Raw genomic sequence first — 19577 nt, forward strand, 5'->3', positions numbered from 1 at the left:
AACAGCAGTATCCCAACTTTGCTCATTTCTCAGGAAATATGATTGTGATATTTAATTGTCTTTAATGGGAATGGTATATGAGAATTTCAAGTGTAAAATCCTAATCACTTTTGTAAATAGTTCACATCTATCGAATAGATTGAATTGATCTGTTCACATCCCATTTTAAGGCTACACGAAGGCTAAGGAGCAAATACACATCGTATGTATCAAATTTATTTAACCTTAGTCTAGGGAGATGACTATTTTCAGTCATCAGTAGCCACATGTGTACAAAATCTTGTTTAGAGAGATGCCTTCTCACTTAGTATGGGCCTCTATTTGGCCAGTGTTAATCCTAAGCTGGCATTGCCATTGTTCCTTTGAAGGCAAGACACTCACTTAGCATTTCTCTCTTCTGCAGTGTTATCCTCCTGAGATCTCTGCGAGGTTAACATGAAAGCCCTGTTCTGAGCAGGTGTATAGTCCTCTTGACCCCAGCTGAATTGTGGTTCTGTGGGTGGAGTTCTTCTCTCCTGTAACAGAATGGGAGACCGGTCGTGCTGCTCAGACCCTGAAGTGACACTGTCTGAGCGATCTGGGTGCATCACAGGCTTCATCATTCCTAAAAATACAATAAACAGTCCCTTCTTAGAATCTAAATGGGTGTATGTGATCGAGTGAAAATTAGGACATTTTCCCCCTTTATAACCACTGAATACATAGTGAATCGAAACACAAAATGTATTTCAGTTTTAAAGAAAAGCAAAATACTGCGATGCTGGAAATCTGAAATGAAAACACTGGAGAAGCTGAACAAGTGAGGCAGCATCTGTGGAGAAACAAAAAGATTTAATGTTTCAGATCGAAGACCTTTCATCAGAACTGGAAGATGTTAAAGAGTTAAAGTTTTTAAGCAAGTACAGAGCCAGGGAAAGGGGGGAGGAAAGAACAAAAGGGAAGGTCTGTGATAGGGTAGAGGGCAAAAATGATTAAATGACAAGATGGATGATGGTGCAAGGCAAGGAAGGTGGTAATGCAACAGGTTAAGAAACAAAAGATTGGTCAGGAATAGCTGTAAATGGCAACAGCAGAACCATTACCAGCACTTGCTGTCCGAAAAAATGGGCGCAGTGGTTATGATCTTTATTGAAATCAATGTTGAGTCCAGAAGGTTATAAAGTGCCTAAACGAAAGATGAGGTGCTGTTCCTCGAGCTTCATTGGAACAGTGCAAGAGACCGAAGACAGAGAGGTCAGAGTGGAACGGGAATTAAAATCAATGGCAAGCGACCGGCAGGTCGGGGTCTCGCTTGCGGACAGAGCAGAGGTGTTCAGGAAAGCAATCACCCAATCTGCATTTGGTCTCCCCAACGTAGAGACCGCACTATGAGCAGCGAATACGGTATACTAAATGAAAGTAATACAAGTAAACAGCTGTTTCACCTGGAAGGAGTGTTTGGGGCCCTGGACGGTGGGAAGGGAGGTGGTGAAGGGGCAGGTGTTGCATCTCCTGTGCTCGCACGGGAAGGTGCCGTGGGGAGGAGAGCGGGTGTTGGAAGAGTGGACCAGGGTGTCGCAGAGGCAGTGGTCCCTTCGGAATGCTGAAAGGAGAGGGAAAGGGACGATATGTTTGGTGGTGGGGTCGCGCTGGAGGTGGCTGAAACGGCGGAGGATGATACGTTGAATGTGGAGGCTGGTGGGGTGGAAGGTGAGGACAAGGGGTGAGGGCGGAAGTGCGGGAAATAGGGCAGATGCGGTCGAGTGCCCTGTCAACTACAGTGGAGGGGAATCCTAGGTTGAGGAAAAAGGAAGACATATCAGAAGCACTGGTGTGGAAGGTGGCATCGTCAGAACAGACACAACGGAGACGGAGAAACTGGGAGAAGGGAATAGAGTCCTTAAAGGAAGCGGGGTGGGAAGTGTAATCAAGGTAGCTATGGGAGTCAGTGGGCTTATAACCGATATTGGTTGACAGCCTATCCCCAGAAATGGAGGTAGAGAAGTTGAGGAAGGGAAGGGAAGAGTCAGAGATGGACCGTGTGAAAGCGAGGGAAGTGTGGAAATTGGAAGCAAAGTTGGTGAAATTTTCCAGTTCGGAGCAAAAGCAGGGAATGAAACCGATACAGTCATCAATGTACCGGAAAAAGAGGTGAGGGAAGGGACCTGAGTAGGACTGGAACAAGGAATGTTGCACGTATCCCACAAAAAAGCAGACATAGCTGGGACCCATACGGGTTTCCATAGCAACACCTTTTATTTGGAGGAAGTGAGTGGAGTCAAAGGAGAAGTTGTACAACGTAACAATGGGGAGACCAAAGGCAGATTGGGTGATTGCTTTGCTGAACACTTCTGCTCTGTCCACAAGCATGACCCTGACCTAACGGTCGCTTGCCATTTTAATTCCCCGTCCCACTCCCACTGACCTCTGTCTTCAGCCTCTTACACTGTTCCAATGAAGCTCGACTTAAGTTTGTAAGTGCGTCATCTTTCTTTTAGGTACTTCACAACCTTCTGGACTCAACATTGCTTTCAATAACTTCAGATCATAACCACTGCTCCCATTTTTTCGGATAGCATGTACTCGTAATGGTTCTTATGTTGCCATTTACAGCTATTCCTGACCAATCTTTTGTTTCTTAACCTGCCCCATTATCACCTCCCTTGCCTTGCACCATCACTTTTACCATCTACCCTATCACAGACGTGCCCTTTTGTTCTTTCCTCACCCCCTTTCTCTGGCTCTGTACTTACTTAAAAACTTTAACTCTTTAACATCTTCCAGTTCTGACAAAAGGTCTTTGACCTGAAACGTTAACCCTGTATCTTTCTCCACAGATGCTGCCTCATTTACTGAGCTTCTCCTGCATTTTCAGCTTTTAATCCAGTGGATATGCAACCTTTAAAGTTTCATGAATTCCGAGGAAGTCAAATCTGGTTTTCTTTGCTCTTCTCTCTCAGTTTGCAGGTGAGAGGTAACAAACTTTTCTTCTGTTATGAGTGGATGAGGGGAAGAGAAGGCAGACAAATAGTCACCTTGCTCTTGTGCTTGTATTGTGGGTAGAGGTATGGGAGCAGCTTGCCTGCTATCTCAGCTGCAGTTAGTGGATGGTTCAGAAAGGTGTTGGGGGAAAAAAAATGGACACAATCCACGTCCACTTGTCCACTTTATAAATAGCTGTTTTTGATCAAGTGACAGCACACGGTGACCTCCAATCACAAAACTGCTCAAATTGTCAAATAAGGGCGTTCTACTTTACCATATATTTTCCAGGTTCTATAGTATTAGTCACATCACACAAGCAAAGATCATAGAAGTGTGATTAACTGACCAAGAAGTAACAAGAGATCCTACTCAAAGCTCTGGTGGGCTGAAAGTAACCAAATCCATTAACAAGGCCTTGGCTGGGGCAGTGCCTGGATCAGATTCTTCTGGTAGAAAAAAATTGAAATCACAATATTTATTTCCACATCAACGTACCAGAGGGATGCATTCCCGATGGGTAGAAGTCAATTGGTGGCCTCCCCTGGGTCAGGCGAGGATCCATGTACGGAGGCATCATCATCCAACGAGGATCATAGCCAAGCATGTGTGGAGGGGGCGGGCCGACTGGGCTGGGATAGATGTGTCTCTGTGAATGGGAATGAGGAGAGGCACCTGATGGTGGCATTACAGGTCCCTGCTGCTGCTGCCGTTGCTGCATCTTTAACAGCTGCTCCTGGTTGTACACAAGTAGGAAAGAGAAATACAAAGGGTATATATTAAGCTTTTTAATTGGTGCCCCTTCCATTTTGCGTGACAGATTTGCTTTTTGTAAAGGCTCAAGTTCTCCTGCGCAAAACACAAGTCGTCCCCAAACGAGAGAGGGTAGGGGAATTTATCGTACGCAGCTACGGACACTCCCCAATCTTCTCTCCCAGCTTCTGGGTCAGGGCTTTGCCTCTGCCTGCGACCTAACCCAATGATCTGCCCGAACGGCATGCACCTTACACAAAACTACGCCAAAAGCCATTTTCAATAAGTGACACAGTTAACCTCTCACCCCCGCACCTCTTGCATCAATTCCTCTAATAAACATTTCTACTTGCTTACACCATTACAAACGATAGTAAAGTGAAAACTACTTAAAGAGGAAAGAAAGTGTTGGGGAGTATTGGCTCTTACCAGATATTTATTTTAGTTTTTTTTTCAAATCATCAACTTTACAGCAAACCTTGAGACCCTTGAGTAGTGCCTCACTCTCTGCTTGACCAGTGAAGTCGAGAAACTACTTGAGAGTCTCCAGATTGAAATGAAGAGGACATCGTGAAAGTAAGTGTTGAAGAAATTTCTCAAAATAATGTAATTTTCTTTGACAAAAAGAGAAAGCACTTAAGGGGTGGGGGAAATTAGACCTCTTACACTTTCCTGCCCCTTAAAGAGTTTTAAAGGAGCCTCATCCTCCAGCAGCTGCAAATCAAACATGTTTGAACACTATAAACCTATATACTATAAACCTCCTAAAGGGCACAGGATCATCCAAGTCAATTTTGCCTTCACAAGTCCCTTAAACGAACACACGGAGAAGCGAGGTTACTGTGATGGCAAAGTTTACATTCTAGTCCATCATCTGGGTGATGGGAACAAATGATAGATGGTCATTATACACATTTAATAGGTTGAGAGATTGATTTTTTTCCATTTGGCATTTCTAACCAATCCCACATCCTATTCCTGGAGCCTGTTCTCATGTCACTGAATTCCTCCTCCTTTATAAGCACAACTTTAAATCTCAAGATAAATGCACCTGATACACCACTGCATCAAATATCACCATCCAAATCCAATGGGTAATCAGGGATTGCAACTATGTGAACTTTTCAATGGTATTAGTGTAGATTGACTAATGATGCTCTGGGTAAATGTGTTCCAAGGGGTTGGACGGGTATATTTTTACATGGCGTCCATTTAGCTTCAAGACTGAGTATTGACCGAGCACCTCAAATCAGTAGGCTAGCGAAAACAAGGCAATTCCAAAACGTTTCACTATTTTTTTTATTGCAAATACGCAACGTTGAGAACAAGATCACTGTTGAGCGCAAAGCGGACTTAAATCAGCAACGTGCTGAACACCTAGTCTGTTTTTAATCGTCAGTTACCTGCTGTTGTCGTTGGAACCTGGGTGGCAGGGACTTGTGGAACTTGCTATAGTTCTGGATGGGAAGAGCAGGCTCACTTCCCTGCATGCTGTTTTCGTCCTCACTTTCAGCATTAGCTGCAGTAGCATCTTTTTTCACCTTGTCCTCGACAGGGAGCTCCACGGGCAGCTCAGGTTTTTCTGAAATTCATCACAGCAGAAAATCAGGAGTTTCATAGAAGATTCCACACTCTGGATAGAAGTAGGATTAAACATGACTGGTAGAAATGGAGAGAACTTTGCTCAAATTATTGTTTAGATTTCCCTTTATAAAACCTAGTTTTCTCTCCAGAGTAAAAATATGTATGGAATATATATTCTTGTATTCCACTGGCTCCCTAACTCCTTGCCACCCTCCCTCCCTCAGCCTTTAAATCCCTCCATGGCCTCGATGGATCCTACTTCTGCACCTCGTGTCCCACAGGCACCCTCTGCTCTTCTGACTCTGACCTACAACACGACCCTCCACCCCACTATCGGTGGAACAGCCTTCAGCCTCTATGCTCCATACTCTGGTGTTCTCTCTCTAAACCTCGTCACCTCATTGCCACCTTTTCAAAACCTACTCCCCTTTTACTGCACTGACTTCTTAACTTCTCTATTTCCTGCTCAGGTGTCTGTTCCCCCTGTAAAGTGCCTATGGACAATTCCTTATGTGACTGGCGTTGTATAAAAAGTGGCAGTACATCTGGGGGAACATTTCTGAGGTTTGAATGCAGCATTAATACATGTCACTTAAGATAATTGTCCCAAAATAGCAGTGTTAAGATTATGAGCTTTGGACAAGAAAGTGATACAGATTAATCTGCAACTTTTTTTCTTTTTGCATGCAAGTCACACACAATTTCCTCTAGGTTATTTCATTAATGGCCGGTTCACTATAACCAGAATTGTGGCAAATGTTATACTTCCATTTAAGCTAAATTGACATTTTGACCCAATAACCCAATCTAATTCTCACAAAAAAAGCCATGTGTAAGTGCATGACAAAAACCAATGCAGCAAGATTTGATGATTCTGATTAAACATATATGATCACACCATATTTACACAACAATTCTGAGAACTAAGGATTTAGAGCAGAAGATTTCCTACAATGTCAGTAAAACTATTTGTATTTCTTTAAGAGTTATGGCTGTTATAAATTAAACAAGAAAATCTTTCGAATCCAGTTTCTCAATTGTTATCCGCACCTTTTGGTAAATTCTGCTTGTTCTCAGTGTAGGGTTTCGGCTGTGCACACAGAGGTATAAAGTCCTTACTCTCCTTAGTTTCAACATCATCCTTTTTCCGTATGTCCAATTTAACAGCGTTCTCCATCACTCCACGTTTTTGATCGAGTTTCTTCAGTTTTTCAGCACAGGCAGCTAGTCGTTCTTCCTGGGCCCGTCGTTCCTCCTCCTCGCGCCTCCTCCTGACTCGCTCCAATGCCTCAGAACGTTCGTTGGTGCCAGAATTTGGCCGCTGCCGCCACACTTCATCTTTCTCAATGTGAGCGTCTGCCCATCTATTAACTCCAGTCAGTTTTTGGAAGACTCCGGCCTGAAGTGAGAAAACAGAAGAGATGAAACTTCTAAAATGCTGACAAAAGAAATGATTAAACTGAAGCACTGTAGGTTCTGTGGGGCTCCAACGCTCAATAATCGAGTACCCACTCAAACCTTGCTTTGTCCAGTCGGAATCCCTTTCCTCCCACCACTCTGCAAACTCAGGCTTCAAGTGCATGGCAAAGAGGTCTTGAACCCAAACGACAAATTTTCCAACCCTAGTGTGAGCTTTTCATTGTTGAAAAAACAGTAACCAGTTTCTTTCTAGATTATGCATATAGATGAGCAGGCATTCTTCAGCAAGAATTCTTAAAAAACTGATCCACGGTAAGGGAAAATTCAGGATAAAAAGAGTTAAAAATTTGAGAAAGTAATAAAAAGGCAGCCACAGTGTTTGAGCGTCACTCAAGGTTGGAAATTGAATCTGTTGCCTTCTGGTTATAGAGTCCAACTTTCTGCCATTGGTCTTCCCTGGGTGAGCCAATGATATACATTGGCTTTACTGTATCTTTTCCATCAGGTCCCCTGTATTAAATACGCCTTAATAAGACTGTTGTGTATATCTATAACTGTTCATGATGGCGCACATGAAAACACAATCTAGGAAGTTATGGTAAACCTTTATAAATCACTGGTTAGGCCTCAGCTTCAGCATTGTGTCCAATTCTGGGCACCACACTTTAGGAAGGATGTCGAGGCCTAGGAGAGGATGCAGAGGAGATTTACCAGAATGGTACGACGGATAAGGGACTTCAGTTATGAGGATGGACTAGAGAAGCGGGGATTGTTCTCCTTAGAGCAGAGATGGTTAAGGGAAGATTTAATAGAGGTATTCAAAATTATAAGGGGTTTTGATATAGTAGATTGGGAGAAACTGTTTCCACAGGCAGGAGAGTTGGTAACCGTAGGACACAGATTTAAGATAATTGACAAAAAATCCAGGGGGAAATGAGGAGAAATTTTTACGCAGTGAGTTACGATGATCTGGAATACACTCCGAAAAGGGTAATGGAAGCAGATTCAATAGTAACTTTCAAAAGGGAATTGGACAAATAGTTGAAAAGGAGAAATTTGCAGGCCTGTGGGGAAAGAGCAGGAGAGTGGGTCTAATTGGATAACGCCTTCAAAGAGCCGGCAAAGGCTCAATGGGCCGAAGGGCCTCCTTCTGTGCTGTATGATTTTAGAGGGATCGCAGCAAGTGATAAGGACTGACTAATTAATGAACTGGCTACCTTCCATACTGCACTAACCGGCAACTGAAAATGTGTCCATTTTGTGTATCGACCTCATACAGCAGGCTCGCCAAGAAGTGATGCTACAACATAACTTCAACCATAACGTCTAAGGGCACCAAAACACATTTCTTTTCTTCCACTATGCAGACCTCACCTCAGAAACAAACTGAGAAATCAGAACAGATTTTACAGCACATACCACTCAAATTCACGTAGATTTCACAGCAACAAAAGAAAAAAAAATAATTTGCTGGTAACCGTAACAAGGAAGCTTTCTCCAGCAGCAGTCAATCTGAACATTGATTTCAATCTCAACCACATTATTACATTTGGAGGAGAAAACAGGTGGGTGTATCGAAGCAAAATTGTGTTTTTTATAATTACTATTTGCAATCCTAATCTTTGCACTCATCTGCAATTTTAATGTCCATGTATAAATGATGCAACATCGATGGTATTAAAAGTCCGCAGAGATTTTTAATAAAATCCCTACTGCGCCAGTCACGAAGGATATGGTACAGATGGAGATGAGGAGAAATTTAGCTGTAAGCATGGTCAACTGTACTTCGAGGTATTCACTCAACTGGCCCTTTCAGCTAAAAAGATTCAGTTAACATGAAATGATACAAATCAGTGAAGTGATCTAAAAAATACCCGAGTCTCTGCAGTAGATAAACCAGATAGGTTCCAGCGTGGCTCAGGATCTTGTATTCCATGGCTTGGCTGGCTGGAGGGTAATGGGTTACCCCAAATGGATTCACCACACATGGAGGGCTCCATCTTTGTTTCAAGTTTAGCATTTAAAGAGCGCTGGCGTATCATTTTCATGTCCCTTTCCCTAGAGGGTATAAAGTATTTAAGTGTTAGTCTATTCATTTCCATGCATGTACCGCAAATAAGACAGACAGCTCAAGTGTAACAACGCCCAGTCACAGCTTAGTCCCCCTTACTCAGCATTAGAGATGGAATAATGCACATAGCTGAGTTATGATCTGGAATGCACTGCTTGAAAGGGTAGTGGAAGCAGATTCAATAATAACTTTCAAAAGGGAATTAGATGAATACTTGAAGGGGAAAGGGCAGGTGAGTGGGACTAATTGGATAGCTCTTTCAAAGAGCCTGCACAGGCACGCTGGGCCAAATGGCCTCCTTCTGTGCTGTATCATTCTGTGATTCTATTAGAACAGGAATCAGAACAGATTTGGAACAGTAAAGTTTGATAACAAACCATCACTTATGAACTCAAATTCGAACAAGTCCAGAAATAGACCTGCAGATATTTTCAAATTATTATTCCTCAGTACAGATGGTCTAGCCATGGACACCTCCAGAGACACCTCCTGCACCTCATTCTCAAATGTGCCTCTTGGTAGTTTGATTAAGAGCAGACAAGACTGGTGAACCTGCCCACCAAGCTGGGGAAACTTAAGTGCAGGTCAGTTGAGGCTGGGATTCAAACTCTAGTCTCTCAATTCTACACACAAAACTCTCTAATATTACAACTGCTGGATTACCTCAGTCATCAACAAGGGACTTACGCTTAGAAAGGGCAAACAAACGTAGATCATCATAATTTATCCAATCTGCTGCTGCATGCAAAAATGTCAAATCCCGACGGTGTCAGCTGTGGCTCAGTGGGTAGCACTCTTGCCTCTGAGACAGAAGACTGTTGGTTCAAGTCCCACTCCAGACACTTGAGCACAAAATATAGGCTGACACTCCAGTGCACTGTCGGAGTTGCCGTCTTTCGGATGAGACGTTAAACCTAGACCCCATCTGCCCTCTAAGGTGGATGTAAAAGCTTCCAGAGCCACTATTTCAAAGAAAAGCAGGGAAGTTCGCCCCGGTGTCCTGACCAATATTTATCCCTCAACCAACAGCTAAAAACAGAATATCTGATCATTATCACATTGCTGTTTGTGGGACCTTGCTGTGAGCAAATTGGCTCCCGCATTTCCTACAACAGTCATTACACTACAAAAGCACTCAATTGGTTGTAAAGCGCTTTGGGACGTCCTGAGGTCGTGAAAGGCACTACATAAATGCAAGTTCGTTCTTTCTATCAGAAAAGATGATCTGAGAACATTTTTATTCACTGACTCATGAAATGTTTCTAAAATTCAAGGTTTCTGGTTGCAATCACTATTTTATGTACAATATACACCATTTCACTTTTCTCTCTCTTGATGCTTCTTCATCTTCGTCATCGCTGAATTTCAGCCTTTCTGAATAATCCACTTCCTCGTGTTCACCTGAATAAAGGGAAAAAATTATGAGGAAAGATCAGCATCCTGCTTCACAGGGACTGGATTTCCAAATTCAAACATCCCCAACAAAACACCAGAAGGAAAAGAGGGGCTTTCTAAAACCTGCCAGAATGATTGCTGCACACAGTACTGTTTCCTACCATATCCTATATACAAAGTGAACTGGTTAAAAGTACAGCAGAGGGTGTGTATGAAACAAAATATAAGATGGTGCAGACATTCCTAACAAATTCACAGGCTTCCCATCAGCTCACCTACGGATTTCAAATCGACAGCTAGGAATCAAGAAACTATACCTTTGACTGAAAGCGCCCGGAACGGATAACCACATCCTGAGAGTACAGCAAGGCAGGGGAGATCAACTTCTGAACCACTGCAATATTTTTACAAGGGCAAAGCACAACATGGGCTGGTGAAATAGCAACATTGCCACCAGCAGTTGGGCCACTTTCACAAACTCAAAGCGCAAATCCTATGTTGTTATAAAATCAATTTTTTTTTAAAAAATGCTCAAAATGGGTTGTGTTCAGCTCACACAATAAGTTTCATAGCACTTTTGGAACAATCCTAAACCAGGGGCACTCTGCAGAAGAAATGTTGCCGTAATGATCCTCAGTCAGGGGTGTCTAAACTGCATCTTGTGGGCCACTCCCAGTCCTGAGCCCTGGCAATGCAGCCCACAGGCCCAAGTGGGTCAGTCCTGTTTGTGGTTTTATTTCTTATTCGCTGGTTTGACCTGTTTGAATTTGTGGGTCCGGAAGGGGCTGCTGTTAGGGACTTACCCATCAATGAGGTAACAGCGCCAAGTCAGAACACCAAGATCTGTCAGAATCAGCAACTTCAGCCAGGTACAAATTTAATTGGTACATCGATTTAAATTCTATATGTAGCCACCCAACTCTCCAGGGACACCCCTGCTCTACATCTCTGCAGATTTTCGGAACACCTGCCCACGCTCTGCACTGCTGAGCAAACTCTGTCCATACAAGGATGTTAATTAGAACTACACTGCGAATCAAGTCAACTGGGAAATTAATTATTCCCTGTAACTCAAATACCACAAATGCATCTCACACCTGTGCATGGCATGGTGTTTGGTAAAAGCTCAAGGAACTTGCTTGATTAGCTCCCCTCTCCCACACTCACCTGCCCACCCATCTTCCGTTTCAATGTCAAGCTGATCCAATTCTTTGAGGTCATCAGGATTAATGATGGCGGGTCGATCGGCAGGCTCACCTGGTCGCCGAGCAGGCCTAACTGGGCGTGTAGGCCGAGACACTCCACGGGGATACCTGTGAATAGCCACGTCGGGAATTAATAGATGGACCGTCCATGCAACTAGGACTCATGCTTCCTATTCTACATTCAGTAAGAATGAACAATCTGCAGTACAGGGGGAGCTGCCATTAGTGAGGCAAATGTGGAGCAAGTAAGCAAGCCAAGTCGGAGTACAAAATATAACCTCTGCCCCTCTCCATGCTCCTTCAATTTTTAACAGAATGCTACTTTGATTGAAACAAGCATGCTGTTTGGTCAATGGGACCTTAAGTTCCAATCAGAATGCCCTGTAGTTTATCACTATTCAACTTTAATCCCACAATATATTTTGTACTGGGAGAGCATGGTTTAAAAAATGGGAAATAGCCAAATTTAGCTGTGGCTGCAAATGGTTTATAAAATCATAGATTCTGTACAAATATATATTAAAAAATCAGCAGTGACTTCAAACGTCCTTCTTACCTAATTGGCTCAGGTGGCTGGAACGGATACTGTAAGGATCCATGTGGAGCAAGGACTGGGGTAGGCTGAGGTCCCCGTGATTGCGGTGGACACATCTGCAGGAAAAAAAAGAATTTTCTATTCTAGGTACTGGCAATGAGGTGATTTACAGTGGAAAGCAGCCAAGGGCAAACACCCCCCCACCCCAACCAGCCGAGAGCAAACACCGCCCCATCGAAGGCAAACAAACACCCCTGAATCGCCGAGGGCAAACAAACACCTCACCGACCCGCCGAGGGCAAACAAATCCCCCTGACCCGCCGAGGGCAAACAAATCCCCCTGACCCGCCGAGGGCAAACAAATCCCCCTGACCCGCCGAGGGCAAACAAATCCCCCTGACCAGCCGAGGGCAAACAAACACCCCTGACCCCACTGAAGGCAAACAGCCCCAACTTGCAGAGGGTAAACAAAACGCCCAACTTCCCCGAAGATAAACAGCCTCTCCACCCAACAGAGTAAAAAAAATAAAAAAAACTCCAACTCACTGAGGGTAAAAAAAAACTCCCCAAATTATTAAATTATGAGTAAAAGTATAAAAAGTTGTAGCTTCTTTTGTTTGGAAAAGGGAGCTTCAAGATTACGAAGGAAACTGAAGGGCTCAAAAACCAGAGGGCATAAGTTAAAGATGAGAGCACTGAAAAAAAGGTCAGCAGAACAATTCCACTCAGAAGGTAAAAGTTGTGCATTAAATCATCAGGAAGGCCACTAAAGTGGCAGTATCAGGTTGAATTCTGGAGTAAGAAGGGATTGAAGGACATAGAGAAAATGGGCAGTCAGGATTGAACTATAAAAAGGAACGAGACATGTGGGACCTAATAGACTTTTCCTGTTCCTAAAGATTCTTGTGTTTTTCTAAATCTTCCGCCAAACACATTTGTGGCTTTACACATTACAAAGCGACTGTTATCTATCATCTATTCTAACCTTGGAATGAAATGCTAATAAGCATCAGCTGAAAAGACGTTTTCTTGAAAACAACTGTTACTGACTCTGGCATCACAAAGCACAGACTATATCCTTTCCTAAGCCAGGAACAAAGTGTTCTCACTGGGTTTATTTAACTATTTCATACCCAATACACTTTAATGCTAAGCCAGTTCGCAGCCAGCTATCACCTTTTCAAACTGCTTCCAACATGACTACACCTAAACCCCATGCTGTAAATCAGAGTATTTTTTAAATGGCGAGAAGCTAGGAACTGTGGAGGGGCAGAGACATTTAAGGGTCCAAGTACAGAAATCACTAAAAGCCAGTTGGCAGGTACAAAAAATAATTTAAAAGCCTAATGGAATGTTGGCCTTTAGCTCAAGGAGGCTGGAGTACAAAGGAGTGGGTTATGTTACAGTTAGATAAAGCTCTATTTAGAGTACTGCGTTCAATTCTGGGCACCGCACCTCAGGAAGGACACAATGGCCTTGGAGTGGGTGCAGTGCAGATTCACCAAAATGATACCAGGGTTAAAAGGTTTAATTATGAGGACAGTTTGCATAGACTAGGCTTGTATTCCCTTGAGTATAGAAGGTTAAGGGGCGATCTAATTGAGGTGTTTAAGATGAGTAAAGGAGTTGATAGGGTAGATAGAGAGAAACTATTTCCTCTGGTGGGGGAGTCCAGAACAAGGGGGCATAACCTTAAAATTAGAGCCAGGCCATTCAGGGGTATTGTCAGGAAGCACTTCTTCAAAGGACAGTGGAAATCTGAAACTCTCTCCCCCCAAAAAACTATTGAGGCTGGGGATCAATTGAAAATTTCAAAACTGAGATTGATAGATTTTTGTTAGGCAAGGGTATTAAGGGTTACAGAACCAAGGTGGGTAAATGGAGTTGAGGTACAGATCATCCATGATCTAATTGAACGGCAGAACAGGCTCAAGGGCCTGAATGGCCTACTCCTGATCCTGTGTTGTTAGCTCAAAATGCTCTGCCGTGACAATCCAAGTTTGGAAGGACAAATAGCTATAACTGCGCATTGTTCCACAGTTCTACTGGAACTAGTCTGAAAATTTCACATCCATTTTGCTTTACTGAAATCTGAGTGAGAACAATGAAACAGTTCTGTATCTCAAGTTAAAATGCTGCTCACCACACATCAACTACAATAATCTGACAACCGGTGAGCTCTACCCTTCAGGTTGTGGAAGTTATATTAGGTTTCATTTGTGTTTCTCTTAGGCCATTTTATCACGTTCTCCATTTTTGTTATCCTTAACTGCAGTTAACATTTGTATCGAGGAGCTATATCTACTTGTTTAGCGCTGATTAATAGGGTGATCCCCATCTGCAATCAACAATAAGTTAGTGTATCAGACTTAGCCTTTTAACACATGGGAACCTTCCTTATTATTTACTCTCATAGAATTTGGAGCCAGCACAATTTTGCTTTCTCCTATCTTTTTGGCTTCAGGCCATAGTTCCCATTCCCTTGCTTATCTACATGTTGTGCCTTTCAAGGTAAAATAAGACTGATGCAGTTTGTAAGAATAACCCTGGAAAAGTAGAGGAGTTTTCAGCTAATCAGTGTTGATGGATGGCAAGAAATGAATAATTCAACCAGTATACAGCACAACATAAACGAAGACTACAAAATTCCACTTTGCACTGCACCTAATGTAAATACATCCTAAAAGTTTTACAGAATTGCCAGTAAGCTCAGAAAAGATAGCAGCTGAATTATTTTATCATTTCTGACAGCGAACCTTCTTGCATAGGACAGGAGTGCCAACTACAGTGTTTGCTGACACTTGAGCAGAAATACTTTAATGTTAAACTACTCTTAGTATGACCTTTCTTGTTCTCTGAATGTACTTCACCCACCACATGCAAACTAACTGGTTATCACCCCATGGGAAAACCCACTGGGACACCATTGCTTTATGAGGTTAGTGCCACAGAAGCCATATTGATCATTTGTCCTTTTCTATCCCTACTGAATATATTAACCTTGTTCTGGTAGCACAGCTCCAAAATAAGACAAAAGCAGATAGACTGTTTACATAGAAGGTAAGTGGGCTTTACAGATAATGCTTGGTCCACGTGATTATCTAGACTGGTTTTGATTGCCTAAGGGGGTTGGAGAGGAATTTTTCCAGAGTATTTTTTCCCTTATTGGCCCTGGCTTTTTTGCCTCTTCCAAGGGATTACATGGCTGCGGGGGGTGTAGGAAGCGTGTGGTCATGATGCAACAGTGTCAGGGCAGGCTGGACGGACTAGCTGGTCTTTTCTTTCCTGTCATTTTCATATGTTCTAACTCGCACCAAGTCCTGTTCTCCCACCACCCCCTGTGCTCGTTAACCTACACTGGCTCCTGGTCCAGGAAGGTCTCGATTTTAAAATTCTCAACCTTGTTTTCAAATCCTTCCATGGCCTCACCCCTCCCTATCTCTGTAACTCCCTCCAGCCCTACAACCCTCTGAGATCTCTGCACTCCTCCAATTATTGTCTCTTGTGCATCCCCGATTTTAATCGCTCCACCATTGGCGGCCGTGCCTTCAGCTGCGTAGGCCCTAAGTTCTGGAATTCCCTCCCTAACATCTCAGCCTTTCTCTCCTTTAAGATGCTCCTTAAAATCTACCTCTTTGACCAAGATCTCCTTCTGTGGCTTGGTGTCAAAATGTGTTTAATAATGCTCCTGTGAAGCGCCTTGGGACGTTTTACTACTTTAAAGGCACAATATAAATGCAAATTGTAGATGATCAAGTGGACCAAGCATTAAAAATCCTGTCCACAAAACTTACTTCTTGTTTTGGTCACACTTTTCAATCAACAATTACCATAGTAAATTACTATGTCAATACTTACCATTCAATTTTGCTATGTCAACTGTAATGATTTAATTACAGGCTTTGGTAACTAGGTGGCACTATGGAGCGAGTTTCTGAACTTTCTCACCCAACTCCATTGCAATCTTGTATATAAACAAGCATATTCTCCAACTGCCATGGGCAAAGCTACAGGCAATTTACTGGTTCTATAAGCAACTTACAAATGTCGGCAGCATATCGCGGTAGGTAGATGGGAATTGGTGAGGCCCAGTCTGCAGTAGTATTCCCGGTACTTTCCTTAGCGGAGTAGCAGGACGCAGCGAAGGCTCTTTTGACGACACTGGCGCGTGTACCGGATCCTCTTGGCCTGAGTTTTTGGCTTCCAGCTCTGGCGGTGGTGCAGTTGATGTTGCCGTGGGGTTCAGATTTCGCCCACCGCCCTCCCTCCAAATTGCCACATCTGCAAAGAAAATAAAAATAAAACTGCTACAGCACGGAGCTCGATTCTAGAACCTGACCGATTGGTAAGCAGATGTATTAAAATAAAATGATAGTCTTTTTGGGAGGGGGGATTTACAGGTTTCAGATTCTTTTAGATATTTCTCTTACTGTTTCAGAATCAACACTGGAGACTTGACTAAGAAACCAGTGGTGAAATCCTGTTCCGACTGGCATGTTACTGAGATCAGGAGCTCACCATGTGGAAAATCTCTACTTGTTTAGTAAATAAAACTGCTGTGCCATCATGTCACCAATTATACTTTAGAAACAGAAATTAGTATTCTTCATGCCTGCAGAACTCACTAACGCTCAGCACTTATACAAAGCTCTCTAAGCATGCCATGAAATGCTCCCTGCCAGCAAAAATTTCAGGACTTGCATTTGTCGGTGTGCCTTACTCTGTGGGCGGAGGCTTGGTCCTGGCCCATATGACTGATCTGTGGTGTCCTTTTCTTTTCCAGCCTTTTCCTGATCTCCAGCTGCTTTCAGTGTTGGAAATTCCTCGTGAGAGAACGGTAACTGCTTGTTTAATCCCCTTCCGCCTAAAGCAAACAAAAAAAGTTAATGCACAATCAGACCCCAGGTGTATTTAAGACATTACATTTTCAGGATCAGAGCATGCTTTCCAGGGTGTATAATCACCACTAAACAGAGTTGAGCAATGTCGGCCACCAATGGCCATAGAATTAGGGGAGAAGTTCCAGAGTAGGGTTAAGGTGGCTAAAGGCTCTGTCACCAATGGTGGTGAAGGCAAGAGTAAGAAGACCGAAGGGCACGGAAAGGAATATAGGGGTGAAGGAAGCTGCAGAGATAGGGTGGGGAGATGCCGCGGAGGGACTTACATTGAGTTACACTAAGTCTACAGCACAGAAACAGGCCATGTGGCCGAACTGGTCCATGCTGGTATTTAAGCTCCACAAGAGCCTCCTCTCTCCCTACTTCATCTCACCCTATCAGCATACCCTCCTATTCCTTTTTCTCTCATGTGCTTATCTAGCTTCCCCTTAAATGCATCTATACTATTTGCTTCATCTACTCCATGTGGTAGCGAGATCCACATTCTAACCATTCTCTGGGTAAAGAAGTTTCTCCTGAGTTCCCTATTGGGTTTATTAGTGACTATCTTATACTTAAGGCCCACCATGGTTTTGGACTCCCCAACAAGTGGAAACATTTTCTCTACGTCTACCCTATCAAACCGTTACATTATCTTAAAGTCCTCTATTGGGTCACCCCTCAGCCTTCACTTTTCTAGAGAAAAGAGCCCCAGCCTGTTCAGCCTTTCCTGATAAGTATATCCTTTCAATCAAAAGCAAAATACTGCGGATGCCTGAAATCTGGAATAAATACAGAAAATGCCAGAGAAGCTCAGCAAGTGAGGCAGCATCTGTGGAGAAAGAAACAGAGCTATGTTAACATCTTCCAGTTCTGATGAAAGGTCTTCGACCTGAAAACGTTAACTTTGTTTCTTTCTTCACAGATGCTGCCTCACTTGCTGAGCTTCTCCAGCATTTTCTGTTTTTTTTTTATTCGTTCATGGGATGTGGGCGTCGCTGGCAAGGCCAGCATTTATTGCCCATCCCTAATTGCCCTTGAGAAGGTGGTGGTGAGCCGCCTTCTTGAACCGCTGTAGACCGTGTGGCGAAGGAGCTCCCACAGTGCTGTTAGGTAGGGAGTTCCAGGATTTTGACCCAGCGACGATGAAGGAACGGCGATATATTTCCAAGTCGGGATGATGTGTGACTCCAAGTCACACATCATCCCGACTTGGAAATATATCGCCGTTCCTTCATCGTGCAGGTGGTGTTGTTCCCGTGTGACTGCTGCCCTTGTCCTTCTAGGTGGTAGAGGTCATGGGTTTGGGAGGTGCTGTCGAAGAAGCCTTGGTGAGTTGCTGCAGTGCATCCTGTGGATGATACACACTGCAGCCACTGTGCGCCGGTATATCCTCTCAGTTCTGGTATCATCCTTGCAAATCTAATTTGCACCTTCTCCAGTGCCTCTATATCCTTTTTATAATTATAGAGACCAGAACTGTTCACAGTACTCCAAGTGTGGTCTAACCAAGATTCTATACAAATTTAACATAACTTCTCTGCTTTTCAATTCTATTCCTCTAGAAATGAACCTCAGTGCTCGGTTTGTCTTTTTTACGGCCTTATTAACCTATGTCGCTGCTTTTAGTGATTTGTGTATCTGTACCCAGAGATCCCTTTGCTTCCCAACCCCATTTAGATTCCAAGCAACATGTGGCCTCCTTATTCTTCCTACCAAAATGCACCACCTCACACTTATCTATATTGAAAATTTACTTGAGGATAAAAATGTTAAATTGATTGTGTTAGGGGACAGGGAGCCAGGTAGGTCAATGAGGACAGGGTGATGGGCAAGAGACTTAGTGTGGGACAGGAAGCAGGCAGCTGAGTTTTGGACAAGTCAAGAGTTTATGGAGGGTTATCAGATATTTCAGCACAGGACGCAGTCATTCAGTCCAGTATGCCTTATGAAGATACCAGCTCCCCTTCAGTGCCTTCTACCAAAACCAGTGTCACTGCTCCTTTCTCATACCCTTTAATATTTTGTTGGCATCAGGACCCACTGTTAAGAGATTTTAAAATCAAGCTCAACAGCCAGCAGATTCTATAATCGACATAAGGCAGGCTCGGTATTCTATATCAAGCACAGAGTAAGAGCGTGCCCGTATGTTGATGAAAAGATTGACAGTCAGCAGCCCTTGCATCTTTGGGAACGGATAATGAGATGTAATATTAGAAGTTATGTCTGTATAAACTGAATGTTATAAATGATGGGCTTAGCATTAGCCCTAGAGGCATTGGTTTTGGCATTCAGCACATGTGAATTGTCTACTATAAGCATTATGTGCCCAAAGTACTAAGGCTTGTGTGCACAGTAAAATTAATGAAGTTAGTGCTCATGAAAGCACACAACTCATTAATTAATGTTGCATTTTGAACAGTCATAATTTGTCACCTCTCTGTTGAATGTATCAGAATATTTTGAAAGACAGTAACTCACCACCTCCTGGTCCTACTGGCTTCACCTTCAGTTGTGCCCATGACTTTACTCCACCTTGTGCCGAATTTGTGTTCTGTCAATTAATGGAGGAAAAAAAACCATTACATTTCAGGCAGCGAACACCTACCAGATACAGACTGTGCTTGGCACTGAACCACCGCCACCGATGTGATTCTTGTTATTCTGAAATTCCAGATGAATGGCACTGTCATGCTGAACTAGCTGCAACACTTCTTTTATTTCTGTTAGTTATTGTGCATTAAAGCAATTTGCTCAACCTTTAAAAATTCATCCAA

At 43.2% G+C, this 19577-nt stretch overlaps 1 protein-coding gene across 4 annotated transcripts in view; it reads right to left on the bottom strand.

Moving 5' to 3' along the window:
- The window catches only part of prrc2b (proline-rich coiled-coil 2B), a 72895-nt gene that overhangs the window by 35293 nt on the left and 18025 nt on the right, over positions 1-19577 (bottom strand). For all 4 annotated transcript variants that reach the window (XM_067969922.1, XM_067969923.1, XM_067969924.1 and 1 more), the window contains exons 5-15: positions 19282-19354; positions 16644-16787; positions 15966-16204; positions 11945-12039; positions 11351-11496; positions 10102-10189; positions 8592-8775; positions 6349-6697; positions 5118-5296; positions 3460-3697; positions 382-604 (exon numbers count right to left, since the gene is read on the bottom strand). In XM_067969922.1, coding sequence (XP_067826023.1) covers positions 382-604; positions 3460-3697; positions 5118-5296; positions 6349-6697; positions 8592-8775; positions 10102-10189; positions 11351-11496; positions 11945-12039; positions 15966-16204; positions 16644-16787; positions 19282-19354 — 1958 coding nt within the window. The remainder of the gene's footprint in view (positions 1-381; positions 605-3459; positions 3698-5117; positions 5297-6348; positions 6698-8591; positions 8776-10101; positions 10190-11350; positions 11497-11944; positions 12040-15965; positions 16205-16643; positions 16788-19281; positions 19355-19577) is intronic.

The sequence above is a fragment of the Heptranchias perlo genome, chromosome 31, assembly GCF_035084215.1.
Source record: "Heptranchias perlo isolate sHepPer1 chromosome 31, sHepPer1.hap1, whole genome shotgun sequence".
In the NCBI taxonomy this organism is placed as follows: domain Eukaryota; kingdom Metazoa; phylum Chordata; class Chondrichthyes; order Hexanchiformes; family Hexanchidae; genus Heptranchias; species Heptranchias perlo.